Source organism: Garra rufa, chromosome 13, assembly GCF_049309525.1.
Source record: "Garra rufa chromosome 13, GarRuf1.0, whole genome shotgun sequence".
In the NCBI taxonomy this organism is placed as follows: Eukaryota; Metazoa; Chordata; class Actinopteri; order Cypriniformes; family Cyprinidae; genus Garra; species Garra rufa.
This window is the reverse complement of record NC_133373.1, coordinates 22,234,838-22,252,849: the sequence shown is the minus strand read 5'-3', so window position 1 is coordinate 22,252,849 and position 18,012 is coordinate 22,234,838. Positions and strand designations below refer to the sequence as shown.

The window sequence follows — 18,012 nt, the reverse complement described above, 5'->3', positions numbered from 1 at the left end:
GACGGGGTAAATGTCATGAACTCAGCTTGCTTAACTCTAGCTTCATTTTGCAGCGTCTGTGGAAGCACATTTTGAAAGTGTTCTCACAGAATGCCGTTTTGCATTTCACTGTGCTGCTTAAGACACAACTGTTGCTTGCTCTCATCCCGTGTCTTTTGTAGTGAATCAGGCATGGCACTTTTTTTTTTTATTTTCACAGCTAAAGTTAAAAGTTGTTCAGTATATTAATATAATTAATAATGTATTTCTATACCATGCTTGTGATTAAAAAAAAAAAAAAAAAGTCAAATTTATCTTTAGTTTGTGCTTTTTCGGAGGTGGAAAGAGTTTATTGCCATAACTTTAAAAAAGCATACGAAAAGAACTTGGACTGTGGTGTCTAACAGACTGCCTTTTTTATGGGATCTAAAAACTTTGCTCATGTGCAGTGACAGTGTCTGACTTCCATCTGCCATCGCTTTTATGTGGCCATTTTGTGTAGCTGCACACTACGTTGTCATCTTTTTGTTGATTTTTTTGTGTCATTATCCCAGATGTTTAGAAGAATGTTTAAATCCAGATAAATAAGCAATTTTAACTAGTGTAATGGGTCATTGCATCACATGCCAGTGACGTCATATACCCTCGATTTTTCGGTTTTATTTTGTGGAAAACATGGAAATCGTGAAGACACTTTATTATGCATTTTAATAGACAGGTGACAAACGCATAGAGTAGCATTATAGCAGAACTTTCATCACACTCAAATGTATCTAGTATAATAAAACAGTGCTGCCTTTTCCTACATACGCATGACCGGAAGAAGCATAATAAAAGCTCCGCTGCTTTAATAGCAATCACTCCAGCGTCTTGGTTTCGCTTCCTCAACATTCAGCTTCATGCTACAGTGACGTTAATAAAACCTTAGTACATTATCTCATCCATAGATATAATTTCTGCCCGAGTCCTGTCAGATTGCATTGGTTGTGGGGATGAAGACAGCAACTCCCATGATTCCCCACTCAATCACGCCGTCATCAAACTACGCCTTTGTTTCTTTGTTTGTTTTGAATATGTGACCTCTAGCGGCGAGAACTTGTGCATTGTTCGTTTAAGGTGTAATACTGCCGCCTGCTTTGTTGGAGTGTCAACTGGCACTGGGTTATTTACAATGTTGTCTGTGCTATTAAGATATCAATATTTAAAGCAGCTGCATGTAAGGTTTTTTTTTTATATCTTGAAATATCAGTTTAAAAATCATTCTGATGGTACACTAACTTCCGTTAAGGCGAATGGCTTCTGTTTCTTTTCCACATCCCCTTCAAACATCGGGGAATCTATACATTGAGCAGATACGAAATTAAAAAGGGTGAATGCATGTGTTAGGGCTGGGCGATATGGCCTAAAAATAAAATCCCCGATTTTTTTCACAAAAAATCCGATTTACGATTTAAATCGATTTTTTCCCCCCTACTACTTTTAGCATGTAAAGAAACCCCAGCTTTTCCACAATATATATGGGCACCATATATTTTGCAATATACACTGCAACTGCATCAGTGATCGCTTTCCACCAGGCCCCATTCTTATCATACCGGACACAGTAAATGTTTGTAAGACAAATAAATATGAGACGGGAGGAAAATATATATTTCCATGCTTTTCTCTTGGACTTATATCGTATACAAAAATATACAATTTTGAACACAGAAATATTAAATGATTTAAATAACTGAAACGATCTGCCAGCAGGTGGTGGTAAGACACTGATTTAATTACTGAATCATATTCATTTGATTCGTTTGAACGGATGGTTCATTCAAGAATAAAGCGAGTGACTCTTTATGAATGGGAAATTGAATCATTTCACTAGATTCATTTAAAAACGCACGTTCATTCATAAACGAAACACCGCTGTGTTTGAGTGGAGATGCGCAGCGGCTCAGCTGTGACTTGTTTCAGACCACTTTTGACGACAAAATAGAGCAAAATCAGGCAATAGTGTTATAGTCAGACAATGTAAGTCACTTAATAATAACTTCTTGTTTATTTAACTGTTATAATAAATCAATATCTCGTTTACAAACTCCCTTAAAAATGATTAAAAGCTGTCACTCATCTTAGTTCGCAATCTCACAAAGCTCTATTATAATAAATGAAGCTACTGCCCATTCAGTCTCTTATTTACACTCTCTCTACACTGGAGATACATTAGTCAACGTGCAAAACACATAGAAACCTTTGAAGCTCCACTCAGCGCAAATACAAATATGCTGGTCGCATTCGAGCCTTGATATGCAAATAATTCGCTATTGTCTTCAATCATCTCTCTACTCTGTTTATGTGATAAGTGAAATTGTATGTAATATAACAGGCTAACTTCCTAGCAAGCAGCTAATCATGTCCACTTAGTGACTCGCGTTATTTTACCAGAACGCGTTATTTGTTTTCCGTTCTGAATACAGCGGTTAGTTAGGCGCGCCATCATGTGGTCGGACAACATTGCCTCTTAATTATTCTGCCATTAGTGCAATTACAATGTATCTAATATTTTTATTAAAAAATCGCGATACCTCGATTTAATAAAAAATTAAATCGTCCTAAAACGTAAATTCGAATTAATCGAAAAAATCGAAAGAATCGCCCAGCCCTAGCATGTGTGGAGCTATCCAGTGCCTTCAGTGATATATTGACAGATATTTGGCGTTAATATTAGTGTGTGAAGAAGGACTATGGAAACCCATTTCTTCCACTGAATAAAGAAAAATAAAGAAAAGGTAATCACAATTCTGATTCTTTCTTGCAATTGGGAGTTTACAAGTCAGAATTACAAGGAAAAAAGTCAGAATTGTGAGAAAAAAGTCAGAACTGCGAGATACAAACTCGCAATTTTGCGAGAGAAAAGTTAAAATTTAGGATATTTAGTAAATTTCTTCAATACAGGAGTAAAAAAATTTATTCCAGTTCTCTTTCATCATTACTTTACTGTCTCTGTATAACAGTTCTGTTTATTAATTTATTAGGCAGAACTGTTAAACAAATAAATTACACGTATGTAAAATAAATATACATTTTATTTCAGCAGTTGGTATGTACATTGCTGCTTAAAAGTCGTTAAAAGACTTGTAATTTTTTAAAAAGAAGTTTCTTATGCTCATTAAGGCTGCATTTATTTGATCAAAAATACAGAAAAAAGCAGTAATATTGCAAAATGTTATTAAAATATTAAATAATGTTTTTTTATTTTAATATACTTTAAAATATAATTTATTCCTGTGATGCCATGCTGAATTTTCATCAGCTGTTACTCCAGTCCAAGTGTCACGTGATCCTTCAGAAATCATTCTATATGCTGATTTATTATTAGAATTATCAATGTTGGAAACAGTTGTGCTGCCAAATATTTTTTTTGAAACCTGTGAACCTTTTTTCAGGATTCTTTGATAAATAACAAGTTAAAAAGAACAGCATTTATTCAAAATATAATCCTTTTCTAACAATGTTAAATCTATGCTTTCACTTTTTATTAATTTAACACATCCTTGGTGAATAAAAGTATTAATGTCTTTAAAAAAAGAAAGAATAACAATTTTCTGACCCATAACTTTTGAGCAGTAGTGTATGTTGTTAGAAAACCTTCTAGTTTAAAAAAAAAAAAACGCTGTTCCTTTTAACCTTTTATTGTTCAAAGAATCCTGAAAAAAATGTATCACAGATACCAAAAAAATATTAAGCAGCAGAACTGTTTTTAACATTGATAATAAATCAGTGTATTAGGATGATTTCTGAAGAATGTGACACTGAAGACTGGAGTAATGATGCTGAAAATTTAGCTTTGTATTAAAATATATTCACATAGAAAACGGTTATTTTAAATTGAAATAATATTTCACAATATTACGCAATATTTTTTTTCTGTAATTTTGATCAAATAAATGCAGCCTTGATGAGCATAAGAAATGTCTTTAAAAACCTTAAAGGAACACTCCACTTTTTATGGAAATAGGCTCATTCTCCAACTCCCCCCGAGTTAATAAGTTGAGTTTTACCGTTTTGAAATCCATTCAGCCGTTCTCCTGTTCTGGCGATATCACTTTTAGCATAGCTTAGCATAGATCATTGAATCCTATTAGACCAATAGCATCGCATTCAAAAATGACCTACGAGTTTCCATATTTGTCCTATTTAAAACTTGACTCTTCTGTAGTTATATCGTGTACTAAGACCGGTGGAAATGCAAAGCTTCAATTTTCTAGGCTGATAAGATTAGGAACTACACTCCCATTCCGGCGTAATAGTCAAGGAAGTTTGCTGCCGTAATATGGCCGAAGCAGGAGCAGTAATACCACGCAGCACATGTGCAAATGCTAAAGTAGCTGGGAACTCATTTCTGATAATACTCCGTCTGCTTCGGCCATATTACGGCAGCAAACTTCCTTGACTATTACGCCGGAATGGAAGTGTAGTTCCTAATCTTCTCAGCCTAGAAACTCGCAGCTTTGCATTTCCACTGGTCTTAGTACACGATATAACTACAGAAGAGTCAAGTTTTAAATACAACAAATATGGAAACTCGTTGGTCATTTTTGAACGCGATGCTATTGGTCTAATAGGATTCAATGATCTATGCTAAGCTATGCTAAAAGTGATATCGCCAGAACAGGAGAACGGCTGAATGGATTTCAAAACGGTAAAAATCAACTTATTAACTCGGGGGGAGTTGGAGAATGAGCCTATTTCCAAAAAAAGTGGAGTGTTCCTTTAAAAATGTACTGATCCCGAACTTTTGAATGGCAGAGTATGTGTTTTTATTATCTTTAAATTAAATATTGTGATACCATAAATTATCTTTATTTCTGTTATTGTCTAACCTGGCATTGACCATCAGGAAATCAATCTTTGTTAACCACAAGATATATTTCGGTTGATCCACTGATATATTTACTACAGTGAAGTCCACTCACTTAACTGTAGGAGGCTCACTACATATTTTTTTAAATATCACATTTATCGTCAGTTCCAGTATAGTGTGACTCTACTACTATGTGTGCTTTATAGACAGCGTTGGCCTTTGCATCTCGCTGTTTATCATTACTCTTTGATTATTACACTGCTGCAAAAGCGGCAAACTCAAAACAAAAGGCCAGCTCTGTGAAAGAAACGCTCTGAAAGCACGTCTATCTGCACTTCCTGCTGATGACTGTAATTATCTTAATAAGTTCACACAGCTATTTGCAAGCTGCGGCTGGCTTGACCAGAGTTCAGCACTCAGCGCTGCATATTTAATACTTGTATCAGTGAGCAGGAAAGTAGTCCACAAATGAAGGGTTTTGTTCTGTCATCAGTTCCCGCTGCATCACTCCAAAGGCCAGTGGTCACAGGCCGCATAAATAACCAAAAATGATGATATTGATTTCAGTGAAGGATGAAAATCGTTCATGTGTCCAGAATGATTGCTTTGGCGGGTGGGTGGGCTGTGTGAATAATGTGTGATTCAGTTGTGTTGAAGTCACTGTTGTGTTCTGTCTCCCGCAGGCGTTCACTGCACGCATGGCTTCAACCGCACCGGCTTTTTAATATGTGCCTACCTGGTGGAGAAAATGGACTGGAGGTTAGATAACACACATGAGCACTCACCCAATCACCACACGTAGACGGTCACAAAATCTACTTTTTTGCCCACCAGCCACAGTAGATGGAAAATGCCGAATCAAGTAACCTGAAATGGCACTCTTTGTACACACATTTCTTTGCTTAAAATAGCACTTATTAAAAACATAACTAAAGTATTCAACAGGTTAATTCATACTGGTAACTTTATTAAAGTCATTTGTTTGTGAAGTTTTTTGGGCAGCCTGCTTTCTTTCTATTGTTATTTTTTTTAAGCACATTTATCTCATCACTTTTAATTCAGACTGCTCACAAATGACATAAAAATAAAATGTCCTTGCATTTAAGCAACAAAATTTAGGGTAAGATGAGCAAAATAACCTACCACTGCCTACGAAGTACCCATGTTTGACTGTTGGCAAATGTCAATTTAAGCATGAAGTAATGATGTTATAAGTAATTGTTATTTTATACACCACCATTTAAATGGGGTCAGCTTGTTTTTAAAAAAAAAATCAAGTGACAGTAAAGATGTTTATAATGTTACAGCAGATTTCCATTTCACAGGATTCGTACAAGGTGCTTAAAGTGCTTGAAGTACTTGAATTAGACTTTTTGAAATTTAAGGCCTGGAAAACCCTTGAAAACATTCCTGAAGAGATATTAAAATGCAATTTATCCATAAAATAAGTGTTTAATTTTTTCAGTAGCACATACCATTTCGCACAATTCAAAAAACGTCATACTTTTTTCTGCTTATTTCATTTAATGTCATAAAATTAGCTAAGCCAGTAGTAGTACTGACAATGTCGTGTAAACATGACTGAAGACGTGAAAAGAGGAACAGATGAACTGAATTAGTTAAGTGAGTTATTTATGCTAGAACTGCTCCAATTGATTCAAACTCGTGACTTCGATCATTTAGTTCAAGTGATTCACTATCAAAAACCAGATTAAATCCATTTGATTTAGATTGGAACTTCAGAGCGGGTTCGTGAATCATTTGCTTTAGATTGGAACTTCGGAGCACGGATCGCGAATCATTTGATTTAAATAGAAAATTCGGAATGGGTTTGTGAATCTTTTGCTTCAGGTCAGAACTTCAGAGCACGGATCACGAATCCATTTAATTTAGATTGGAACTTCAGAGCAGGTTTGTGAATCATTTGCTTCAGATCGGAACTTCGGAGGGCGGATCGCGAATCTGTTTGTTTTAGATTGGAACTTCGGCACGGGTTCGTGAATCTTTTGCTTCAGATCGGAACTTCGGAGTGCGGATCGCAAATCATTTGATTTTAATCTAAAATTCTGAACGGGTTTGTGAATATTTTGCACAACTTTAGAGCATGGATTGTGAATCATTTGATTTAGATTGGAACTTCAGAGCATGGATCACAACTGTTTTGCTTCAGAACGGAACTTTGGAGCATGGATTGAGAATCCTTTGCTTCATATTGGAACTTCAGAGCAAATCCATTTGATTTAGATTGCAACTTCGGAGAGGGTTTGTAAATCATTTGCTTCAGATCCGAACTGTGGGGCACGGATCGTGACTCATTTGATTTAGATAGAAAATTCGGAACGGATTTGTGAATATTTTGCTTCAGATCACAACTTCAGAGCATTGATCGTGAGTCATTTGATTTAGATTGGAACTTCGGAGCGGATTCGTGAATCATTTGCTTCAGAACGGAACGTCGGAGCGTGGATTGCAAATTAATTTGCTTCAGAACGGAACTTCGGAGCATGGATCGCAAATGTTTTGCTTCAAAACGGAACTTCGGAGCTTTGATTGCAAATCCATTTGCTTCAGAACAGAACTTCAGAGCATGGATTGCAAATGTTTTGCTTCAGAACGGAACTTCTGAGCGTAGATCGCAAATGTTTTGCTTCAGAGCGGAACTTCGGAGCGGGTTTGTGAATCATTTGCTTCAAAATGGAACTTCGGCGTGTGAATCATTTGCTTCAGATCAGAACTTCCGAGCATGGATCGCTAATCCATTTGATTTAGATTGGAACTTCGGAACGGGTTCGTGAATCTTTTGCTTCAGATCAGAACTTTAGAGTACGGATCGTGAATCATTTGATTTAGATTGGAACTTTGGAGCTTTGGAAGTCCTTGAAAATCAAAAAAGTAGTGCTTGAAAAGTCCTTAAAAAGTCCTGGAAATTAATTTTAACCGTATCCGCACAAACCCTGATTTCAAATAAATGCTGTTCTTTGACATATTTTCTTTTATATTCATCAAAGAATCCTGAAAGCAATGTATGATGGTTTCCACAAAAATATGAAGCAGCACATCTGTTTTCAACTTTAATAATAAGAAATGTTTCTTGAGCAGCAAATCAGCATATGACAATGATTTCTGAAGAATCATGTGACATTAGCAATCAATTACATTTCACATAATATTTATATTTTTAATCAAGGCAATGCAGCCTCGGTAGGCATAAGAGTCTTTATTAAAAACATTTTAAAAACCAATCACATTTTTTTAATGTATATATTATTATATGGTTATTTTTTGCTGGAAAATTCAACCCTGAATTGTTTTATATATTTTATAAATGTAGAATGCCTGTTTTATTGAAAATCTAGTGAATGACTTCACAAATGAAAAATGCTTCAGCTTAATTGATTTTCTGTTTTTGTTTTGAACCTGATAGACACAAATCAAAAATTATTCATAACAAATGAATGCACCTGACATCAGTGCAATTACAGCTCCACATTATGCAACAAAATGTGTCAAAACAATAAAACTAATATTATAGTTTTGACTCTGGAATTAGGTAAGCCAGTGGAAGCTGTTGCTACACACACTAGTAACTGCGCATCAGCAGAATTACTTGCAGCAAGTAGTGATATCACCAGGTCAACCATATACAACCTTCAGGTCTACACTGATTGTGGCACATTGCAGCAAGGACCCCCCCCCCATGAATCCAATCAATGAAGCACTGAAAACTGTAGTTTGTGACACACGGGACAGAGTAGGCTGTATTTTTTAGCTCTTGTTAAAATACCAAAGGTACAGGTTTATTGGCATCTTAACGTTCATGAAACCTTTCTACTGGACAAAAGGTCCTTTAGATTATTAAAATGTTCATGGCCTTTTTAAGAAATGTTTGCTAGAGGGTTCTTTGAGAAACCTAAAAAGGTTCTTTCTATGGCATTATTTTGAATTTGGAAACATTATTTTGAAGAGTCATAAAGTGGAATAGCAGAATTTCTACTGTTTCTACATATTTCTGCTCTGGCTTTTACCCAAACCCAGTGTTAAAGGGAACCCTGGGTATTAAGACTTGGCTTAATATAATATAAATGACGCATCTTACTGGAATAAGAGAAAAGCCATAAAAGATTTACATTATTTAAAAAAAAATCCACATACATACATATTTTGGACTATTGGGTATGCCATTATTTCGATGATGTGAAATGGCTCTACCTGTTGCTGGCGCTACTGAGCTAATCTGCCCTCCAAAGGCAAAGTGCAGTAACTACGTGAACACTGAAACTGAGAAAAATGCCTTCAAAGATTTTACAACAGCTGGTCAAACATGTTGACACTCTCGTTTCTCTGAACGTTTCTCTGAAACGGGACAAAATTGAACCAGGCGACTTTGCCACAAGACAAAACAGTTGTCACAAAGTCCATTTTAAGCCTTAACTCAATTTTGACCAAATGTGTAGTTACTGCGCTTTGCCTTTGGAGGGCAGTATGGTGTTACCTGTTCCTATTTTTACTGCAACACAACTCTAAATACTTGAGGTAAAAAGAATGGGAAGATGCCTGTGGACGATTAAAACTTCCTAAAGACCCGCGACTTTGTTCTCTCCACTTTAGCCATGATGCTTTTGAGGCTTTTAGAGCTTACAAACGGCAGAGACTAGAAACGCTAGATACCATCCTGACAGGATGTAAACATGCTGACGCTTGTCATGACGCCCCAGCCACTGAAGGAGTTTCTCAACATGGATTTCACTTGAAATCTAGGGGTGTTTAGACTTTCCCAGTGATCGCCTGTAGCTCATATCTCCGAAGTCAGCGAAGCACATTTTCAAATGTGTGCTGTCTTTATAAATACACCCAATATTTGAGTTTGAAACAATTACATTCACGTCTGAAATAATTTTAAAAACTACTTTTCATGACACAATAACAGTAATATTTTGTGAAGATTAAGAGATTAAATGGTGGTTGAGATACATTGCTGCATGAACGCAACCGATCAGCATGTTCAGTGCCCAAGTCCCACCCACAAAAGTTCCAGACCTTTGAAAAAGTACTACCTCACGAGCAGGGACTTTTTTGAGGGGCACATTTCTACCTGGAACTTTATATAGATCCTGCTTCCAGTCCCTATAGTTCCTTTAGCTTTAGGAAACATAATTTATGTTATAGTAAGCCATACAAGGGAAAAAAAGCCATTTTCTTTTGCCACACACTCTTGACCTTTTTTTAATCATGAGCGGAGTGTCCAAAAACATTCTGAATCACCACGATGTCTTAATTATATAAGGAAACTCTGAATTTCCTTAAAGTAAAACCTTTCTGAGTGGGAGGCTTGTTAGTAGAATAATCATAGTGGAAGATATAAAAATATACTACTCTTTTAGTCAGATTATGTGTAAGCAACTTAACCATCATTATCTGTGGCAACACCATAATGATATATTTCTAATATAAGCACTAATAACAACATGTAAAACAACGCCGTTGTTTTGGTGATCAAACATTCCCTGTCTTTCATTTGAAATGAAGAAAGAAGACAATCATAGACACTCTTACAGCATAAAAAATGTTCTTTTTGTCACAAGAGATCAGAAAAACGCTGCTGACGTCTTTCACTTTGGAAGAAGTTAAAAGTCATTTCTAAGTCTCTGAGTCTCCAGCAAACTTCACGTTGTAATCTATAAATGGAAAGGCTTGGAACAGTAGTAGGTCTTCCTCTGAGCCATCTGCTGAAATTTCAATGAGAGCGCATTAAAAATACATGCTTAGAAGTGAAGGCTTCACGTCCATCACCTACGGTCAGTGTTCATGATTGTACAGTCAGAGGAACATGGGGAAAATTCCTGAGAGGACAGCAAAGCAGAATGCAAAGCAGTGCTAGCCAATACACGCTGACGAACTGTAACAAATTTCTCAACTGATTGAAATCCAAATTGGACTTTTTTCTTCTAACTTTATCTAGAGAGTTCAATGAAACTGTATAAGGTTAATACCAAAACTGTAAAAAGATAAAATGGTAGTTTTTCTCTTCCATCAGTTGTACAGACTGGGTTGGACACGTGGGTGTAAGTTCAAGAACACTGCCACGGCAAAGGCTTAGCTCATGAATATTAATTCAGTTACACAGTGTTTGCTCTGTAGGCCTGCCTGATTAGCTGACAGGCAGGATTTGGAAAGAAGGCTTGCCCCATGAATATTAATTTCTTGTGACCAGACTAGATGCTCCGGGAAGCTTGCTAACCGATCAACATGATCTAATTAATATTCATGAACTAGGAAGCAGTCCGCCAGTCAAATAGTAGAGTTTAAGGCTGCATGCCATTGTTTTAAGTTAAATATTTAAAGAAGTATGGTTTTATAAACCAAAGCATTTAATGCAGTACTCTTATTTTTAGTGATTAATATTGTTGCTAGCCATACACATATGATTAAAATAAGTTGGAATTAGGTCATTCTATATACTGTACACAAAATAATCGCCAATATAGTCTGCCCCAGTAATTGTACACCTGTAAAATGATGAAATATCCAAGATAGGAACTATCTAGGTCACTCACAGTAGTACATTGAATAATGTCATGTTTGACAAACTGCCTTTGCTTGCAGGTTTGTAAATGGTAAAAATATCTATGGCATCCTCTCAGAGGCACTTATTGCATTATTACATATACAGTGGCATGTGAAAGTTTGGGAACTCCTATGCAGAATCTGTGAAAATGTGAATGATTTTAACAAAATAAGAGAGATCATACAAAATGCATGTTATTTTTTTTATTTAGAATTGTCCTGAGGAAGATATTTGACATGAAAGATGTTTACGTATAGTCCACAAGACAAAAAAAAAAATAGCTTAAATTATTAAAATAACCCCCTTCAAAAGTTTGTGGTTTGGTTCTTAAGTTTGGTTCTTAACATTTTGTGTGGTTACCTGGATGATCTACAACTGATTGTTGTTGTTTTTTTTTTTTTTTTGGGCTTGGTTGAGTCTCTTGTTTATTCTGAACTGTTAAATTGAGCACTGTTCTTCAAAAAAAATCCTCTAGTTCCTGCAGATTTTTCAGTTTTCCAGCATCTTTTGCATATTTGAACCCTTTCCAAAAATGACTATATAATTTTGAGATCCATCTTTTCACACTGAGGACAATTGAGGGAGTCAAACACAACTATTAAAAAAGCTTCAAACACTCACTGATGCTCCTGAAAGAAACACGATGCATTAGGAGCTGGGGGGTGAAAACATTATGAACAGTATGAAGTATGAAGATGTCAAAATTGTTCTTATTTTGTTGAAATATCATGTTTTCCATTTAGTACAGCAACAGAAGATACTTGCATGTTTCCCAGAAGATAAATTAAGTACAATTTACCTAGATCTTTAAATTTAATACGTTTTCACCCCTCCGGCTCTTAATGCATTGATTTTCCTTCTGGAGCATCAGTGAATGTTTGAACCTTATTTAATAGAGTCCCTCAGTTGTCCTCAGTGTGAAAAGATGGATCTCAAAATCATACAGTCACTACTGGAAAGGGTTCAAATATGCAACAAACAAAAAAAAAAACAGTCGTAGATCATCTAGGTAACCACACACAGCATTAAGAACCAAGGGTTCCCAAATTTTTGAAGGGGTTTATTTTAATAATTTCAGCATTTTTTTGTCTTGTGGACTATACGTAAACATCTTTTATGTAAAATATCTTACTTAGGACAGTACTAAATAGAAAATAACATGCATTTTGTATGATCTCCCCTATTTTGTTAAAATTTTCACAGATTCTGCAAGGGGTTCTCAAACTTCCGCATACCACTGTATGTGTGTGTGCACATGTTTGTAAGCTTTTACTCAGCAAGGATGAATTAAATTGATCTAAAGTGACAGTTTATGTATGGACAATTTTTACAAAAAAATTATAATTGTGAATAACTGAAATAGAAACATACAACATTAAATAAAGTGTTAAATAGCTTTCTATTCATGAATGATCCTGAAAAATAAAATGTATCATGGTTTCCACAAAAATAGTAGGCAGCTAAAAAAATCAGCATATTAGAATGATTTCTAAAAGATCATGTGACATATATTATGGTTTTTAAATAGTGTATAATGTATAGAATTTATAATATATCACAATATTTTAATTTTTTTTATCTTTACTGAGCAGTTTTTACTGTATTTTTGATCAAATAAATGCACTCTTGGTGAACAGGTGACTTCTTTCAAGAAAACTTACACGTACATAGTAGTATTATATAGTCTTCGGTTAAATATTTTTGTGCTTAAAATTGAACTTTTTCACTCACAAGCCAATTTGGCATACCGGCTATTCATAACTATTACTAGCCTAAAATAAATAAATAAATTATTTTATTATTTTTTAACAAAAAAAAAAAAAAAAAAAAGGCCAGAGGCATTTACACTGCACCTACAAACCTAAAAAAATGTTATGAGATTAATGTTTTAAATAGAAAAACTAGAATACAGAAATATGAATGATACTTTTAAATACTTTTAAAAACTAAAATTAGGCAGTTTAGTATTTGCGCTAAATCTGTGCAGATTTGGCTTACAAGAAATTCATTAGTGAACCTAATTTACAAAAAGTAACCAGCCAAAGTGTCCAGTGATTTGATCATTTTACGTTTGTAGGATTTGTCAATAATGGTACTGTTTTGGGTCGCCATTGGATCCTTATTTTGGTCTTAAATCTGTGTAACAGCCTATAAGAGCATGTCATATACAGGAGTTACTCTTGAGTCTGTAAAGCCTATCACTTCCACACCTGCTTTGGCTAATCGATACTTCATTACATTCAGTCAAGCATGTTAAAAAAGGCTGGGTTGTCTTGAGGAGAGGTTTTAGTTGTTTTAAATCTTTCATCATTCTTCAGTTTTTATTTTGATGCCATGAGGTTGTTTTTCCTCAAGTTAGTGAAGACATACTGCAGTAGCATAAATATATTAATTTGTCATTTTTAGGGTGGCTTTGCAAGGATATATTGTATCATAATAACTCAGCGGCAGATTTCTTCAGTTTGCTTTTGTGGCGATGCCATAAATATAATCATGATATCTGGCAGCCAGTTCAACTGTCTTCTCTCATAATCAGTCATGCATTAGTAATGTTTATTCAGTAGACTTTGAGCTTTATTATAAGTGGGTGATTCTGCACTAACTTGGATAAAGATTAGATGTCTAAAATCCAATTGGGATTTGAGCACAATTACTTTTTTTTGGTATGTACTATTCTTCTTCAATGAAACAGAGCTCAATGCCACAACATTTTATCTTGAATATTTGTGCAAAATATACATATATGTGTATATATGTATGTGTGTGTAAAAATGTTTATTGGTGCATTAGAATATTTTTTAGAATATTCAGTTTTTCTCTTTAATAATAATTTAGTTTCTTTGATATATTTCTGTTCAAATGTTGTCTTTAAACATGTATATTATATATTTTTAAGCAGCACTCATTGTAGTCAGTAAACCCAAGGTTGGAGTTCTATTTACAAATAACTCTTTCTGACAGCTGAAGATTGCAGTGTATCTTGATTACTCATCATAGTGTGTTTTGTCATGTCAGTATCGAGGCCGCTGTGGCAGCGTTCGCTCAGGCTCGGCCCCCGGGCATCTATAAAGCCGACTATCTTAAGGAGCTCTTCCGCCGCTTCGGGGACGTGGAGGACGCGCCACCTGCCCCTGCTCTCCCTGAATGGTGCTTTGATGACGATGAGGATGAAGATGTGGATGATGATGGGAATGCCATCGCTCAGGGCTCCGAGCCCAGCTCCTCTCACTCCAGTCAGGGGAAGAAGAAAAAAGAACGGCTAAAAATGGTGAGTAAAACTTGTGTTATCGCATTCTTTCATAGCCTGGAAGGAAAAACCTGGACTGTTCTATTTAGTGTTCTGGGTATCAACTTCCTTTCCTTTGGAAATGTTAGTGTGCAGATGTGAGGGGTGTTTGTTTGTGTCTCAGAATGCTGTGTTTCTGGAGGGAGTTTCTGTCAAAGGAGTCACTCAAGTCACGTCACAGCCCAAGCTCAGCCAGATCCAGAGGAAATGTCAGGAGTTCTCAGAGTGGGACAAGTGAGTCTGTGTTTGTGCATGTGTGTTTTTGTGTGTTTTACCCCCCACAGACACGTTGCAGCTCTGAGCCGGTGTGACTGATATGTCAAGTAATGGAAAACGACTGTAAATGTGTGTGTGGCACAAATAGGGTACAAAATAAGACTTATACTTTAGATTGATGGATTGATTTATTAATTAATTTTTTTATTTTAAAAAAGGGCTCAATGAAATAAAGTGCTTAACTTTCAGGAAATGCTGCTTGTCCACCTCAGGATGTCAAACTAAACAGTGACTGTTTACACGAAGTACAAATAGCCCACCTTGTTGGCAGAGGCTATTTACAGTGCCTATAAAAAACATTCATACCCTATGAAAACCTTTACCTTTTGTCACATTACACCCTGAAAAATAAAATAAATTAAGTCTGAGCTGAGCTGCATGTACACATTATAACCCTCATCATTAAAGTAAAAATATAATTTTAAAAAATTCTGGAGGATTATTAAAAATTAATCAGTGAATGCCTGGTAAAGTGATTATCCCCTTAGAGTACACCATTATAAACTTGCTCAAGTGCAAGCAATCAACTACCAGTTTAAACACCAGGCTAATTGCCCCACCTGACATCAATAGTAGTGGTGTTGATTACTTCAGAATAAAATGAGCTGTTTCTTGAAGATTCCACTGTTAGTAGTGCATGGTACGGCAAAGAATTCACCATGGTTGGGAAAGTGCTTTCAAAAGACCTCTGGGATAAAGTTGTAGAAAGGCACAAGTTAGGAGAAGGCTACAAAAACATTTCAAAGGCTTTAGCTATCCCTCGGAGTACTGTTCAGAGTATCATTAAGAAGTGGAAAGCATGTGGCACCACCAGTACATTGTCTAGATCAGGCCATGCATCCAAAGTGGATGAGAAAGCCAGGAGGACATTGATAAGAGAAGCTTCCAGGAGGCCAAAGGCAACTTTGAAAGGCTTTATGGCTGGGTCTGGTCAGTCTGTGTGACTGTCTCCCAACGTTTACACAAAGGTGGCCTGTATGGCAGGGTGGCAAGAAAGAAACCTTCTGGCAATAGGTTCTATAGTCTGAAATGACTAAAATTTACCTTTTGACTGAACTTCAAGCACTATGTTTGGCACCCAAAACACACCATACCTACTGTGAAGCATAGTGGTGGCAGCAGTATGTTGTGGGGGTGTTTCTCTTCAGCTGGGACTGGGTGATTGTTCAGGATTTAAGGAAAAATCGATACTGCCAAGTACGTCCAAATTCTTGAGAAAAACCTGCCTCCCTCTGCTAGACAGCTGAAGATGAGCAGGCCATTCACTTTCCAACACAACAATGACCCTAAACATACTGCCAAAACAACAACGAAATGGCTTAAGGACAAGAAGTTGAATGTCCTTGAGTGGCCAAGTCAGAGCCTTGATTTAAATCCAATCGAAAGTCTGTGGATGGATTTGAAGAGAGCAATCCATTGCCGCTCAACACAGAATTTGACTGAACTTGGACTGAAAGAAGAATGGGCAAATATTCCCCAATTAAGGTCTGCAAAGCTAGTACAGACATATCCAAAAAGTCTGATGGCTGTAAATAAGGCAAAAGGTGGCTCTGCAAAGTATTAAATCAAGAGGCTGATGACTTTTCCAACCATGTTATTCTAGTTTTTTAGTTTTTTATTTGTTTGCAGGACTGTTGTGTTTTTCTTCCACTAGTTTTTGTAAGACCAAAATTGTAAATAAGCTGGAAAAGTTTTTTGGAATGGGTTTGATTTCAGGCTGTATAACATATAAAGTAACAATTTCAAAGAAATATGATGATTTTCTATAGGCACTGTACACTAACTCCATCCACCAACATGTGATTGAGCTAGTCAACACTACAAAAGACGATTGCTAAACAACAGCTCCAGTGGCGCAGATGGCAAAGTGCATACCACAGTCTTTTTGCCTTTTGCCAAAGTTGTTTTCTCCCTTTTTAAATCTCATATAACATCGGAAAGGCATTTTTTTTTCAATAAAAATGAAGGGAATAATAAAAAAGTTAAAAATAAAGTATTGGGTAGGGTTAAGGTAGGTGAGGGAGGGATTTATTGTACCAATAAGGTGGCATTGATTTAATAATTCAAATTAAAATTGTAATTTGCACTCGATACATTTTTCTAAATAGAGATAGACATATAGTGATTAAAGCCAAAATATTAAATATCATGGATGAAAATATACTGAGTATTGCACTATTTTGTAGAGAGGGGTCAAAAGCAATTTTCATCTGAGATTCAGAGTCAAGTCACTGGGGGTTAAAAGTGACTTCAGAAAGATGGCAGCATCAAAATGTTATTTTTACACAGAGATTGGTAGGTCTGTTAGTAAAATCAGTTGACTTCAGCAATCTTTGTTGCAAAATGTGCCAATGGTGACCATTCAAAAATGGGGAAACAGCACTTTTCAAGTTTTTCTCCAATGTTTGCATGCCTGTAACTCAGAAAGTATTAAAGATATCTTAATGCCATTTTAGATATTGGGTCATAACAAACTTTCCTTTTTCCTTTCCTCTTTATTTTTAAGGCCCTGTATGATTCAGTTCCAAAGATACTGGAATGTCAATATGGCTACAGGAGTAAATCGTTAAAATGTGCACTTTCAGTGGTCAGAAACCAAATGGAAGTCAGTTTGCAAAAAATATGATACTCTTTTCTTTTAAAGAGCAATGTCTGAACTCTGAAGAACAAATAATGTTAAAACTAGAGATTTATTTTGTTTCCTTCTGTCAAGACAACTGCATGGACTAGCATTCATCATCAGAGAGAAGTCAAAATTAAAAGGTCATTTAAAAAAAAGAAGAAAGGAAACATATGCATGGATGAATTGTAAATTAATAACATGCTTTAAGAAGATGGATAGGATAAATTTTCATTTTATGCTGACTATAACAAGATCCAAAGAGCATGATATTTGTGCCTTTAAGTGCCTAATAAGTAATTGGAAACATTTTTGTACCCAATTAATGAAAAGTGCTAAATTCTGTGTCGTGAGTTATTATCCTGAAGAAACCGCAACCGTGATTACTTTCATTGATGAGTGGAGATCAATTAAAACGACCAAGCAATGTGTCC

At 35.7% G+C, this 18,012-nt stretch overlaps 1 protein-coding gene across 1 annotated transcript in view; it reads left to right on the top strand.

Moving 5' to 3' along the window:
• Positions 1–18,012, top strand: part of rngtt (RNA guanylyltransferase and 5'-phosphatase) — a 162,569-nt gene that overhangs the window by 23,097 nt on the left and 121,460 nt on the right. Inside the window, exons 5-7 of the mRNA XM_073816395.1 lie at positions 5,515–5,590; positions 14,412–14,664; positions 14,807–14,916. Coding sequence (XP_073672496.1) covers positions 5,515–5,590; positions 14,412–14,664; positions 14,807–14,916 — 439 coding nt within the window. The remainder of the gene's footprint in view (positions 1–5,514; positions 5,591–14,411; positions 14,665–14,806; positions 14,917–18,012) is intronic.